Below are 16,203 nucleotides of genomic sequence, written 5' to 3' on the forward strand. Positions count from 1 at the left end.
CCCTTTTTTTTGCCATAATAGGCTACGTAAATATTTATGTAACCTATCATGGCAAAAAAAAAAAAAAAGGGAATGCAAATGGTAGCCGCTATAGCCACCGCCATTTGCGTTCACTGTTTGTTTGTTGTTTTTTGCCGTGATAGGCTACATAAATATTTACGCAGCCTATCATGGCAAAATACAGGGACACAAAGGCTGCCCAGTGGCCGGATGTCCAGCTGCGGGCGGCCCCAGCTGGTGGCTCTGCAGAATCTCCACAGAGTGGAGCCGGCCAGAGAGAATTTCAGGGGGTGGGACGGAGCGCCTCCCCCCCACCGCAAATGTCACCCTTCGAAAAGGTAAGTGACTTTCGTACATCCCTAGACACAAGTTTATGTGGGCCAGAGTAATCACCAACACCCAATGAGGATACAGCACAGAAAGAAGTACACATGGACAAGCATCCAAGTAGCCAATCTCTTCAACAAAACCAAACACAGGAATAATAGCTCATGTCTGCATACTCCAACCACTAAGCTGTTCCCTGTTTATTGAGCCAATTTTACAATATCATTTTACAGAACTCCTGTGTTGGACTGCCTGGGCAAATTTTATGACACATCAAAGTATGTTATTAACAATCTATGTCAATTATTGAAAAGCCACCAGTGTTAAGAATCTGAAATGGAATTGCACAGTTTCCAGATTTGCAAGGGAAAGTATCCATTGGTTGCTCTGACCCTCAGTGCAAAGCCCAGGATAACCAACTAGCAGCTCATGAGCAGCATCTGCACTCTGCTACAGCAACCACTACTTCCCCAAGTCATGGCAGATATCCTCCATCACCCAAGTTCTGCAATATTAAAGGTGAACTATTCCAGTGGTTTCTCAAAGTCTGCTTAGGAGAATTTCATTTTCGCTTAGAAAAAACAACATTCTGTACAGAGGCCATTGGGTCAAAGATTGATGCCCAGAAGGGTCAGGGCAGACTTGAGCCTATGCAAAGCTCAGTTGTAAAGGGTGGAGAGCCTGTAAATCCAGGGATAAGACCAGTGGTAAAGGCGCAAAGCCTGTAGAAAACACCCTCTTCCAGTGGTAGGCAATGTGGCACCCATGGGCACCAATGCGATCCCCAAACACCTTCCTTCATGGCCACCAAGCTGCCCTACCCCTCCCATTTTTTAAAAAATTAACACATTTTCTTACCAGCAGCTAGGATTGCTGTGAAACAGGTTTCTCTTGGTACTGAAAACTATGGGTTCAAAGGAGTTGTTTAGTGTGTTGGGGCTGAAACTCACTTGCCCATGCACTCGGTCTTTTGGGCAGGTTATTTGTCCTTTGCCATGCCTCCCATAGTAGCCATTTTGTGGTGGTACCCAGGACAATTTATCAAACTGCTAAATATGCTCATGGCCCAAGAAGGTTGCCTACCCCTGCTCTATTAATTTAAAGTGTACAGCTATTCCATGGGTTTACAAGTCCCTTTCTATCAAACAACACATCCATACATGATACCAGGACAACGCAGATCATACTTAATCACTAAAGTGTGTAAGCGGAGGAGCCCAGCCTCGACATCAGGGCACCTGTGTAAAATACATACATGCAGCACTTAACTGAAGAATTAAGCATCAAGATGACATTCCAAAGAAACTTTTACCCATTTTACAGAAATAAAACACTGAGACTGAGAGGCTGTAGTCTGAAAGACATGGGGGGGGGGGCACAGAACTAGCCCCATCCCCATGTCTGAAAACCATCCAAGCCAATAGTTTTCTGGCTGGCTGGCATGGAAAGGTGACACGTGACAGTCACACATATTGCAAAAATTAGAGAGAGAGGTGGACAAGATTTGCATGAGGCAGGGAGGAAGGGGCCGGAGGGCACATACAATCTCACAGCCCACTCGCTATCTTTTAATGCTTTCTGTTCATTATATTTATTTGATTTATATTGGTTTATTACACACTTAATTTTTTTTAGAGCTACACAAATGTTTAATTATATCAGCAGCAACCCCCCAATGGGTTGTACATCGCAAATGGGCCCAAATCAATTGCACCAGTCACCCCTTTCTACAGAAAATAAATTGCTTGATTTCCTCTGAGCTAGAAGAATCTGGTTGAAAACAAAGTAAGGCAGTTCAGATATTCCTCAGTCTAAAATAACTTCACACTGATGTTGATTTAAATAGCTAATTCTCTTTCTAGTAGTTCAGTGCTCATACTCACTAAATTTCCCTAGTGTATGTTTACCTCAGATTTACTATAAGGCTATTACACATTTAAGAAATGTCTTGATAATTATGGCACAACTCTGACAACTGATTAAACATTCTTTCCTGTAGTAACTTTTCCCAATTGCTTAGGCACAAGCCCTTGCCACAGTAATGACAGTCAAACAACCTATCAGGAGAGGGAAATCCCAAGCCGAAGGTCATACATTTGGGCGAAATTCCGTGGGTAATAGCTATTAAACTCCACTTTAAAAAAAAAGGAATAGAAGCAGCAGGTTTTCTAGATGACTGCCCCACAGCAAATCCAAGTCAGTCTTTGAAGACATGTCTATTTGTAATGTATATTAAACAAAGGAAGTTACAGTAAACTAAAAAGCAAGAACAGTTTGGCACACCTTAAGGGAAACATCACGTACCAAGTGAGCAAGAGTCAGAGCTGGCAGACTCACAATAAGACCCCCACCCCCTTTCCCAATATGAACATTGTGCAAGGAGGCACATAGACAGCTGGCAAACAGCCAAGAGTTACCTCCAGAGTTTACATTAGTGTTCTCTTGTTTAGTTTATTGGGCCTCCTAACACTGAGGCGTGACCCTGTGTGTCTTATGTGACTGAAACCTCTTTTGAAATAGTGTGGTAAAAGGTTTTGTATACACCAATAGATTTTAGTTTACAGATAACAGAGACAATAGTCTAATATGTGAAATGGCTAACAAAAAGAGGAGCCATAATGAAACATTTCAGCAAGTGCCTACGTGATGTAGCGATGCATACATAGCGATGCCCTTTGGGGCCATTTAGGTGGTTCTGAAACTCCCATCCTGGTGTTTTTTGTGAAGACCATGTGTAGTGTTACTTCCGTCATGCTACACATTCCATAAATGAAAGAGATGAAGTCATAAGTGAAGATGAGGGAAGACTAGGGATGGCGGAGAATTCCGCCACAGACTCCAATGAGGCCAGATTCTAAAGAATCTGGCCCCCTAGAGTCTGTGGTGGAATGGAAGACTTACCTCTGCATCCCCATGGAATCCTCTTCAGCCGGATTCTCCGGCTCCGGATTGCCAGCAATACGGCCGCCATGCCATATCGCTGGCTGAAGGGACTGACTGTGGACGCAAATGGTGTCTAGGATGTCATTTGTGGCTGTAAAGGCCTTAGTTTAAGGTAAATGCAGCTGTAAATGGCTGCATTTACCTTAAACTAAGGTCTTTATGGCCGCAAATGGTGTCCCGGGCACCATTTGCGGCCGCATTCAGTAGTCCCCTTCAGCCAGCGATATGGCATGGCGGCCGTATCGCTGGCATTTCAGAGCTGGCTGGTGGATCTGCGGAATCGCTGCAGAGTGGAGCCAGCTGGAGAGGATTCTGGGGGGAGGAACAGATCAGCTCCCCCCCCCGCCCTCCCCCCCGGACTGGCAGGTAGGGGATTCGTACATCCCTAGGGAAGACATGGAAATTCCCCAGCCATATGAGTGAAACATGGTATATAATTGTATTACCTAAGTAAAGGCTAAATAGGGTTACTAAGAACTTCAAGAAGCTGTACTGAGGACATGCTGCCCTGGCTGAGTGACATACTGGGATACTAAATTTACATCTGATCTCTTTTTTTGATAGGAACATAATATTTTAAATTTATAAGATGATTATGGTATGCAGCTTTATATGAGATCATGGAAAAACATGAAGTGTGGAGCTCTGTTTAATAAACGAAGACATATGGATATGATGAGGAAGTTATTTGGTCCCTTCTTTTATTAGGGGCATGTTTTACATAGGATGGTGTTGCCCCCACAGTATTTCAGACTGCACATGATTATTCTTATTCCTCAGGAGCATTGGTTCTACACACCAACTGTCAATTGTTATACTAATTAAATAGATGTCCATATGAGGCATGCCAAAGCCACTAATTCTTAAAAAAGGAATATCTATTTGACCAATCTGATAAACATTGCCACAAGGTAGAGCAAGTTAAAAACTGCCGAAAATGGACACATTTGTACTATTTTCTCCAAGCTGCAGCTCAGCATATCGTATATTTCTTTCAAATTTGGTGGAAACTACTGATGTACGTTATTCAGGCTTCTCGAGGTGATGTGCCTTTCATTGGTTTGGTGAAGTTCTGAGCAGCGGTTCAAAAGTTATCCTCCATGCACCCATCTTTTCCTTGGTCAGCAAAGAAACCCTACTTTGTCCTGGTCTTGTATTGTCTTATGAAGCATCTTGCCTTACTACTAGAAGAGGGCTCCTGCTCACTGTTTAACTACTGGCTAGCTACTGCTGTAAGCAACAAACTGGAATGGGTCAATTCACAGGAGGATCCTCAGTAAGACTCAGATGCTTCATAAGGCAATATAGGACCAGGACAATGTGGGGCATCTTTGCTGGTCCCAGGCACTCCATTCATCCCATCTGGATGTGGGCCTGAAAGACCAAGGAAAAGTGTGGCTGCAATGGAGGGTAAGTTGGAAGCATAAGCAAACACAGTATCATCACCAATCATAGGGAACATCAGTTAAGGCATCAGCCTTAGTTTCCAATTTCCTGGCTTTGTGGAGCTTGAGCTAACATGAGACAGCCTTAACTCTAGTCTTAAACCAGCAGGTGTTTTGATAATTGAACACACACACACATACAATATTGAGATATAAAAAGGTAACCACAATTAATGCTCTCAAAACACACTGCTTTCTATCATTTAATTCTGAATATATCCAGGATCTGGACTTTAAACCATTCTGAAAGTCTTCATTTAAAGTAATCAGGGCAGGACTTTGGGGCAGAAGGTCAGGGCCCTACTTGGCAGAATAAGCAAGACAGCCCCCAAATGCAGAAAGGTTGGCTTACCACATTTCAAAGTGAAGTAATATACACTGCCAACTAAAGAGGATCTACCACTCCCCATGAGACCATTAAGTCCAGAGTCTAAAATTACCTAATTGCACCACTGCACAAGAAATGTATCCTGAGCCAGTAGCCAACACCAGCAGCAAGTATGCAAATTTGTACTTGCAGCTGAATGGAATTGACAAAATTTATGTATCATTTTAATAAAATTGGTACATGCTAAACCACACCATATAGACTATAAACTATCACCAAACTCTGATTTCTAAGGTTCTGCATCTGAACTTCAGACTCATCCACCACTACATGCCAGAGATTTAATTCCTCATATTCCTGAATAATGATTTAACTTGAGAGACATTTGCGAGTTTTAGAGAAAGAATACTTTCACCCAGGGTTCTTTTGCCTATCATCAAATGATCAAGAAAGTCATTTCTTAACAGTTTTGAATAAAGACACTCGAAACTAGTCCTCCCCTCTTTGTCTACTGTTTTTGCAATGCTGTACTTTTAAAACTACGTCTGTCAGGAAGGAGACAGGAAATTCGAGTCACACTTACAACAGCTGTGCCATGCCCACTATGATTCTCAAATGACGTAGTTTTGGCTTCACTGGCGCAGGGCCAGGAACTTAGCAATAGCCGAGGTCAGGAAGATAGGTCACTGTTTATTCAGCTCTTACACTTGGGATCATGCTGGGTCTATTTGCTTTTTTCCTTTCTCTACTGTTTCTCTTTCCGTTCTTCTTTACTAATGGGGAGCTAGAAACATCCTGTTTTCAAAACATTGGACTGTTTTACTATTACCAAATCTCTGTGCAGAAGCATTTGACGGAAGGAAGGCAGATTATTCAGATACTTCACAGATGTGAAAAACTCAACAACAACTTAATTAACGAACATCTTTTAAGAGGCTTCTTAAGAGCCTCCAAAAGCTCAATTCAGTCTTTACTGTCAGCTGCAAGTGCCAACCTGCATAACTCACCTCCAACTAATATCCAAACCCTAAAAAGCTACAAGGATACACCTTTTGCTATCATAATGTAACAGGAAAAAATGGCAAATTACCATCAAAATGAGAGGTGCAATGCAGTCCTTTGCATGAAGACTATGTTTCTACTGTTATTGCCTCCTACATTTCTGCTTTATATGATAAGAACTGAGAGAGAAGCAGATGCCTGGGTAAATATTTGAACCATGCAATACTCTGTTTTATTTCTACTCACATACTTGCCAATCCTTTATACAGCACAATTAGGGTGCAATTCTATGCCTGTTTAGACAGCATACTGGCTGAGGAATGCTGGGAGTCGTATGACTTTTTTTTCTGTCTAAACAGGCATAGGATTGTGCCTTTACTGTGCAAATATTGTATAATTCTTATCTCAGTATTCCTTACAACAACCCTGTAAGGTTGTTTATTAATCCCTAAGTTACTGATGGGGAATGCCTTTCCCGGCATGAACGGACCCATACACTATGCTCTGCATCCAAGGCCCTCCTCTGGGAGTCTCCTTCGAGGGAGGCTTGGCAGGCAGCAATAAGGGAGAGGGCCTTCTCAGTGGTGGCCCCCCCATTTATGGAATGATCTCCCTGATGAAGCTCACCTGGCACCAACATTGTCATATTTTCGGCACCAGGTTAAAACTGCCCTCTTCTCTCAGGCATTTGGCAGAATATTATGAGTCTTTTGATCATTTCCTGGATGGTCTCTGACTGATTGTTTTAAATTATTTTAGATATACGTTGTTGTTGTGCATGCTGTTTTATATCCTTACATAAATGGTTTTACACTCTATAGAATGTATTTTAATGGTTTTTAACTTATGTGTACTGCCCAGAGAGCTTCAGCTATGGGGCGGTATAAAAATATAATAAATGAAATGAAATGGAAGTGCAAGACAGTGACCTGGCCAAGGCTAAAGGATTTGTCAGTGGCAAGCTCTGGACCATCCTGATGTGAACTAGTTATTCCTTCAGATGTAACTGTGATAAAGGAGAGCAAGTACTAGGTTTTGTAGTAAATGGAGTCGAAAATGGGATATTAAGAAGAGCTAATAAGAAAAGCTGAAAAGAACGTGTGAAAATGGGTACCTTTGCAGATGGAAACGAATTAATATTTTAGACTGTATAGCTTGCTTATCATAAAATGCCATGTAGAGGTGTAAATAAATGCACCTGGAGAAAGTTATATATGATACTATATATGTTGTAGCTCATTTTACCACAGAGCAGAGTATGAGGTCCCTGCATTAACACTGCAGAAGAACTCATTGGACTCCTCAGACAGACGTGAGCCATGTGTTGTGTTGAACAGTGCCTGGGATCACAGTAACCTCAGGGAAGAGGGTGTACCTTTTGTTAATAAATATTCAGGCCACTAGCCAATTAAGGTGTGACTTTGATGTAAATACAGTCTGAGCTTTAGCTTTTTAACTATAGGAGGGGCTCATTTGTAAGTCTTTGGAGTGAGATATTTCTTTAGAGAAAGAATTACCATTAATTCCTACATTGAATACATATAATAGGAATCAGTAGGACTTTCCAGGCAATTTGGTTGATGACATGGTATAAGTAGGACACTTGTCTTCCAATCAACCTCTCAGCACTCCTTTTTACTCCATTTAGAAATATGCCCACTGTTGAAGTAGCATGTTATATAGCTTGTTCACGTTGCACATGCATCTAGTGTATATAAAAATGAAAGCTTTTCTTTTATAAAGTACAATACAGTAACTAAAATTAAAGCAAGACATGCCGTATAGACTGCATGATGAGTGAAGATTACATTTTGTACTTATCAGGTTCACAAAGCATTTGATTTACTGAACATTTCTGAAATTTGTATGTTTCTATAGAAGGCAACCCCAATTATAGTCCTGTCAGAGTAGCTGAACTTCACTGCTTTTATGTTTCTGACCCACGTCATTTGATTTCACTGCCAGATGGCCACTACTGCTGCATAGTTAAGGAATAATCTACTAAATCATTCCGGAATCATTCTGGGTATATATAAATATATACAATAATATGCTTACTCAATTTACAAATTGCTTAGGTACTATAATGTGTCTTATGATTATTCAACAATATGAAAAAGCAAGTTTCTTAGTATAACTATGTTCTGCTCGAGGACTTACAAAGTTTGCTATCACTCATTTGCTCCACTCTGATTTATTGCAACATTGTAATGATCAAAGCTAACAGTATTCAACAGAGGGATGGTGGTGGCTGGGATGGAAGCATTCATCAACTTCCTTTAACTTTATTTTTATTAAGCCAGTAGTGGGTCTGCTGGTAGACACAACTGCATATATAAAAATTTGTAAAATTCTTACAGTATATCCATTTTTCCTGTCTTTTTTAAAAGACAATTTGATATCTTTAAAAGATCTATTTCTCTTACCTTGTTTGATGCCATCTCACTAACAGATCGGTAGGTCTGAATGGTTTCAAGTTGGTCTAAACACCAGTCCAATTCCTCCAAAGTTTCCATTGCTAATTTTTGATAAGATTCCTCTGCAAATAAACGCATAGACATGTAGTTAGGCTTGAGCGACTGCAGGCTTTCCATGGTGGAATTGCTGACACAGCTCAGACCAACACTGCTGTAGGTACTACAGTGCTCTTTCATCATGAGTTCTGCAGGCTCCTGTTCCACTCTCCAGTAGGACAAATCAATGCACGTCTCGCCTTTGAATGGCTGCTGTGGTTTCGTGGTGTGTGTGTGCGCGTTTTCTTTCTTTTTTGTTCTTGCTGGCTTTGAAGAAGCGATGTCAGTAATACACAACAACAAACTTCCTCTAGTAAGGGGTGTAGGAGGAGGGACGCTCTCTGACAGGCTCATCTGCATGTATATGCACTCAGAGAACAGGAAAAGCAGTTCCTCATGAGCAAAGGGGATTTTCTCTCCTCTTAATCATTAATCATCTCAGCATTTCTTGTACGAAGTGATGACATTTTTATAAGACCTTTAAAGTGTCGTCAAGTGAGATTAGGCAATCAAACTGTATCTGTCCTTGTTTCCTTAAAACATGGCTTCAGATAAAAAGTGAAGAAAGAAATAACTGGAAGTAAATCTGTAAGGTTTCTAAACTTGTGCAGGTTTGATAATCTCCCCACCTCCAAAGAAGTTCTTTGCATAAAGGCAGGGAGTGTGTGTGTGTGAAATTAATGTTTATTAAACTGAATGTTCAATAAATGTCTCTAATGGGTGAATAAACAGAAACTATGGAAATATTGGATTTTTTTAATGGGTAAAATGGAAATTTTGCTTCTCTTAACCAAATTAAAATTTCCCTTTAATTCATGCCAAAGTCACAAGGAAATTCTGAACTGGATTTCCAGTGGGAGTAACATTACTACGGTTTTTGCTAACTCTGTAATTTTCCTTTCTTTGCACATTTGATTAGAAACCATAAGTTTCAAAGAAGAAGAAGAATTCTAAAGCTGCAGTCTTAAATACATGTATGGGACTGAATATGTCCCATTGAACTTACTGAGACTTACTTCTGAGTAAAGATGCATGGGACTGTGCTGTAACTAGCCCTAAAGGAGCCCACAAAGAATCACTGGTAACAAGAATCTCAGACTGGGCCACACAAATCCCATTTACATCTAATAAGCTATTGTACCTTTTGACCCAAAAGCTATGCAAGAGTATATAGATGCTAACTGGTAAGAGAATTGTGGGCATTCTAATGATTGTGGATGTTCTAAAGGGCTGAAACAACATTCCAACCCATCCTCAATTTGCCACTTCATTCAAGGTCGATTTTATGAGGTAAGACAAATTATTTGCTTGGTGGTGGTTTCATCTTTTCTTTTTTCACTTTTAAAATGTGTACATTTTTGCCACAGCCTATGGAAGCAGTGCCAGCAGTGGAGCATTCTCAGTGGCTGCCAGGTGGCTTCTGCTACTGCCACAGGTGGCATCCCCCTTTTTTACACTTTAAAGTGAAAAAAATAAAATGAGAAAGGGCTGACACTTATCACCATGTTAAATACAACCCTCCATCACAAACATTCAGGGTGGAATTACTCTGTTTTGAAGTAGAAGCTTCTATATAAGGAAAGACATATTTAAAGGGCATGCTTGTCATGTATTGGAATGATCTCCCTTTTGTGACACTAGCAGCATATCTATTTAGCTTCTTCATGATCACACTGTGTGCGTGTAAGTATGTATGTATGCATGTGTATTTTATATATCTATATCTATTCTCTTTGAACAGCCTTTCTCTCTCCCTCCAAAACAGGGCAAGATTAACAGGATGCCAATGCAAACCTATATAAAGATAAGGAAGACAACTGGGATTCTCTAATATCTCTATAGTGTGTGTGTGTGTGTGCGCGCGCGCGTGCGTATGTGTGTGCGCGTGCGCATATGTGTGCGTGTGCACATGGGTGAATTAGGTCTCAATGACCTCTGTTCGGGTTCTAAAACTCTTGAAAAGAGAGGAGAGCACTCACCTTCTCTGCCCAACATATTCCACCTCTAAGCTGGGGCAAGGAGTGCCTTTCTACTCAGTTCTTTCCTGATTGCTGCGAAGTACCATAGCAGAAAAGTGTCCACCCCCCACCACCACCCCAACCCCATGGGTTACCTTGCAGTATCTTAGAATGCATTTACAGTTTTTATTTTTGTACAGCTAGATATTTCTCTTTAAGCAGGTAGCTACATAGTTGGACTTTTTTTTTATTTACACTGGGAATTATTTCTTAGAATCCCAAGGTCAAAAGGCATGAACATTCCCCATTCCTCTTCAAACTCTTGAGCGTCCTGCATTGTGACCAGTCTGTGCACCACACTCCGAAGCAAAGGTGTCAATGAGGCTAATCATCATCACCTGCCCTAATTGATTCAAATAGATATTCTCTGTAGGGTGGGCATTTTAAAAACACTTTTTGATCTTCTTTCAAGGTATCATGCAAATAAAATTCTAGCATTATTTGAATACATGGATATATAGTGATGCCTCTAATCAGGGATAAACTACTCCTTATTCACAATTATTCATATTATAGCATTCACGAAAAGGATATTGTTGGTGCTCAAGGCAATAAAGGCTAAACAAGTACTAGGAGAAATCACACAAATAGGTAGACTTTATCAAGAGGCATAGAATTTCAGTAAGGCTGTGCTTCATGTGAAGAGAAGATTAGACCTATTTCACATTAAGGAGGGTTTTTTTATCATCAGTGAACAAGAGGAAATGTGGCCAGTTTGTCTGTGGTTGAGGCCAGTTCTTAAAAAATAGATGCAATTTCAAGAAGCTTCTAGAGAGGCTTCTGCGTGGTAGCAGTTGCACACACTTTGGGCCCCCATTGTCAAAAATGACAACAATGACAATAAAGTTAAGGCCATGGGAACCAGGCAGCAGTAAAAGGGAATCCCACTTCCAGATTCTGTTTTATAAACAGCTTTGTATCCAGGCTCTGGAATGTTGTGTGTGTGTGTGTGTGTTTTGTCTTATCTGAAGCCACTTCTAAGTAGTGACATGTAAAAAAACAACAACCCCCATCTACTCAAATCATATTTGGGCCACTATTTATCAGCCTCCTGTGTGAAGAACAGAAAAGAAATTCTAAATGCCTAATCATCTGAGACATGCACATTCCTGCAATGCTGCTTGGAATCTGCAGTGTGGGGTACAGGCAGGCAGCGGCACATAGCCTAAGCTCCTGTTCATCATGCATCATGAGTCTCATTGCCCCAGCCCCTGATTGACTGCTGGAAGAGACGTCAGCAGCTTCAGTGGCACCAGCAGTGGCAGTCTCACTTGCCAGACAGCAAATGGTTGCCACCTTAGAGCAGAGGTTCCAGCAGTGCTCATTCTCTACTGCCCTCCCCCCAGTCCTTCTCCCCACGTGGAAGTGTAGCCTTATGCTGGTAGATAGCCCCAGGGTAGGCATGGTTGGGCACCTGACAAGCAGAGGCCAAAAGAAAAGAGCCCTTGGACTTGCTCCCCCCCTTCACCATTGCAACCTGTTTGTTCACTTGCCTCTCGCCCTGGCCCAGTGAATGGCAGTGGTGAAGAGGAGGAGCAGTAGATGCCACTGCCTACTTGCTCACTGGTTCTCTGCCTGCCAAGCAAGCAGTAGCAATGAAGAGGAAGAGGATGAGGAGCAATAGCAGCTGGAGACAATGGTGGCGAGAAGATAGACTCATTGTGGGAGGGGCCCAAGGGCCCTCAAAAACCTAGAGCCAGCACCAAACACACACACACATTCACACAATGACCGGGTTCAGACGTGATACCACCGTTCATCGTGGGTTATTTACCCCACGACAAGCCACGGTGCCCACAGGCGCCAGGTTACATATGCAACCCCTGCTCGAGGGTTCTACAAATTAAAGCACATAGCTCAGATTTTAATCTTTGAAAAAATATTCAGGCCAGTATCATTGTCACAACCAGAAACATACCATGAAAATCGCGGGCCTTAGGGCAAGCTACTGAGAAAGGCCCCTTTAACTGGTAAATTTTTAGGGGAAAATAACAAGTCGTAGGCAAGGGCCTAGGTAGCCTGTTTGATAAGCAGGCCTTGATCACAACCACCTTAATTTCCATAATCAGAAAACCTAAATCAAGTACATGGCCAGATCTAGATATTCTTCACTGTTCTGCGCTTTCCCTAGGCTATCAGTGATATGTACAGCACGGTTTGAGAATGTTTGTTGAAGTGATCCAGAACCCACAGACAATGGATCTGATTTAAAAAAAACAAACAAACACCCCCACCCCAAACCACACAGTTTCACAGAAATGCAATGAGGAGGTCAATGTAGAAATCATTCTGCAGTGGAAGGAAATCAGTTGTATGATTCTATTCAAGGAGGCCATATATATAAATATGATACATTATGGCTTAACAGTTTTAGTTTTCAACCTTGATTCTCCTAACCATGGCATTTTCTCTTTCAGATACCTGTAAAAAAAGGCATCATGGTAAATCAAGTTTAGAAAGTTCCAATCCATCCAACAGAATGTAGATAAGAGTTATTTACTTCCAAGCCTGATTTTACTGAGCACCAACCACATGCATGAAAGTCACATTGGAGATTAGGCATGTGGTTGAGAAAGAGAAACAGTGACCTACAGCAACTGACTGCAGAGACATTTGGGCAGGGTTCAGCTGATCAGTCATTAATTTCAATTTAAACATGTGTGTGAGAAACACCCTTCATTTAACTTTCAAAGTTAATAGAGCTGCATTTTATTTTGACGTGCCAAAACATGATAGAAAGTTGATGTATGTGGGATAGCTAGCATAAATTCTTGGCCTTCCCCAGTTAATATGTGAGTGAGGCACTGAATTTATGCATGCATATTTATATTCAATAGCACTGAATGAAAAATTCCTGGAGAACATATATTTGAAAAATACAATTTCATAAACTGCATTCCTAAAATGCACTTGGTTGGGATGAAGTCCAAGTGCTAAGCATTACAGCTTAGCTTTTGTATAGAATGTCTGTTTGGTAGAAAATTGCGTCTTTTACCTTGAGTATTAGTCTAACTGATAAAATATTTTTTTTTAATATGGATCAATGTTGAATCAGTGTTGATTTGTGTGTTCAATGTTCCAGCCACACTCTGGCCCATTCACACATATCTATAGTGGTGTGGGAAGGAGATGCTTCCTTGTGACAAGTTCGCAGGCTGCTATGGTATGCGTATTAACGACAGAACCATGAGGATGGGGCCAACTGAGTGAGCAATTCTTAATCTAGAAACGAGGTCTTACAGGCTGCATAATGCTGTAGGATACTGCAAAAGTTATAAATAGGCATCCCAATCCAGAGATTTATATACACTCTCCATTCCTTTCAACGTAGGGAGATGATCATGTGCGCATAGGAATTGTGCATGAGGATTAATTCCTTCACTGAAATGACCAAGGAGGCCATTCCTGGCTAGGGAACTCAAGGAACACATGCAAGCTCCCATGCCCAGAATAAATCATGGAAACATGCCATAAATATGAGAGCTTTATGTCTACACTTATCTCAGGCACTTGCATTTCAGGGTGCTTCCAGAAGGAGGGCTGATAGTGCTACCAGTCAAAAGACATTGGCCATTTCTCTACATGAGGCATTTATTGTGCGCTTGTGATTGGCCACTCACAGATGTTTGCAGGTCCTATACATGACGTCATGATCCTCCAGAGCACCTCCCACTCTTTGCAACCTTTATTGTGTGTTTTTTTCCATAACGACAAAAGTCCAGTATTTTCCCTCCTCCTGCTATGAACTGCATAAATCTATGGTGCACTGATGAAATAGTGCTTTATCGCAGCAAGATCACAGCACTATCTAGTGGCTTTATAATGAAACAATATAGAACTTGCCAAGAAAGAAAGAAAGAAAGAAAGAAAGAAAGAAAGAAAGAAAGAAAGAAAGAAACCACATGGAAAGAAGCCAACTGTAATCCCACAAAGAATCTGGAAGCAGAAGCCCTGGTAAAGTTGTGGGGTTTTAGCTTCATGTGGAGAAGCCCATTGTGCAGTTATTCCATCTTTTCCTCAACAGATTTTTTTCTGATAAGAAAAAAGAAGAAACAGTGGAATAATATAGGAAAGTTACAAATAGTAGATGGTGATATTTGCCCCCCCCCCCAATTCTGTGTTAAAGTCAGGGTGATTGTAGAATAAAAGGCTCATCTGAAAGCACTCTGAGACAAATGATGGTCCTGACACTTTTACAAGGCTAAGGAAAATTCAGGAGGAAAAAGTATAATAGGAGTAGTCAGTCATACTTCTTGGTTACTGATGAGCTATGAAGCATTAAGGCTGCCTTTATCCAATTCAAGTCAAAAAAAATTATTGTATGTGACTAATAGCCAGTACAAACAACATAACTTAAAACATCACGTAGTAACAAAACATAAAACATGAGTTATATTAACAGAATATCCAACTCAGATTATGTTACTTTTGAGGAACTATCAATAATAATACCCGGAACCTTCTCATATTCTAATATTATCGTGATTGGGGGTGAGGTTTACAACAGCTCCTGGGGATATAATGCCATGAATTCTGTATATGACCACCTCTGACTGTAATCACAAAGGGCAGAATCCAACAGGGTCCTTACACCTCCACCAATTCCCTTACACCCCGCCAATTCCCCATAAGATTCTGCCCACTGAATCTGAAGATAATGTGAACATTTGTGATTTTTTAGATTCCAGTATGACACACACACACTGCCATATCTGCTTATATGCATTTCTATTCCAGTTATGTGTATATGTTGTTGTTGTTGTTGTTGTTGTTGTGTGTGTGTGTATGAGAGAGAGAAAGAGAGAGAGAGAAATAGTGACTAGATGCACAACAGAGAACAGGGCACCTATCAAAGCCAACTGTAAAGGTGCATACATTAAAAAAAAAACAGCAGTATTAGTTTTTCCTCCTGCAGAGTGAAATGAGCTCTCCCTCATCTTTCCAATACTTCCAGCATGTTTTCCACATGGGCTGTATGCCCTTTTTTATTTTGCGAAGAGTCACTTGGCACATTTAAACAATGAAGACTTAATTGCTCACCTTATTTTCAGGACAAAAAAGTAGTCAAGGTGTAAAGTGCTACAAAACTGCTCAGGAAGGCGAAAGGTTTGAGATGTCACAAGGCCAATCAGCATTGTGCAGTTAGCTTATGTGCAGTTCTAGAATTATTTTGAATACCACAGAACTACTTATGTAAGTTAAACCCTATTTATTTAGCTGTACAAGCTGCTGCATCTCAAAGGTTTATGATGGGCCACAAAAACAACAGCAACAATAGCCCTTCCTCCAGCAAAACACAGTGAAATTATAACACATCAAAAACAACAACACCCACTTGAGCTTGAAGACCAAGACCCAGGGCAAGCAAGGGGGCTGAAAGCTGTACAGGTCTAGACTTGCACAAGGCTCCAGAAGAAGAGAATCCCATAGCTGATGGGCAACCACCAAGAACTCCTTTCTTCATGCACTTGCTATGCTCTGAAGTCTAGAGTTGTACTTGCACTTAAGAATGTGAATTAATATACATAAGATGACTTGCTGTGCTCTGAAGGTGCACTTAGCATGTTCTTGTTGCACATTAATTATCCTCTAGAGCAGGGGTGAGCAACTTTGGAAGGTTGGGGGGC

The 16,203-nt window shown here is 41.0% G+C and overlaps 1 protein-coding gene across 2 annotated transcripts in view; it reads right to left on the reverse strand.

Moving 5' to 3' along the window:
* PDE4B (phosphodiesterase 4B) overlaps positions 1-16,203 on the reverse strand; it is a 352,041-nt gene that overhangs the window by 37,523 nt on the left and 298,315 nt on the right. For both annotated transcript variants that reach the window (XM_084852293.1, XM_084852294.1), the window contains one exon: positions 8,472-8,584. In XM_084852293.1, coding sequence (XP_084708419.1) covers positions 8,472-8,584 — 113 coding nt within the window. The remainder of the gene's footprint in view (positions 1-8,471; positions 8,585-16,203) is intronic.

This window comes from Heloderma suspectum, chromosome 4 (genome assembly GCF_057233095.1).
Source record: "Heloderma suspectum isolate Gila_16-S chromosome 4, 16-S_ref, whole genome shotgun sequence".
Lineage (NCBI taxonomy): Eukaryota > Metazoa > Chordata > Lepidosauria > Squamata > Helodermatidae > Heloderma > Heloderma suspectum.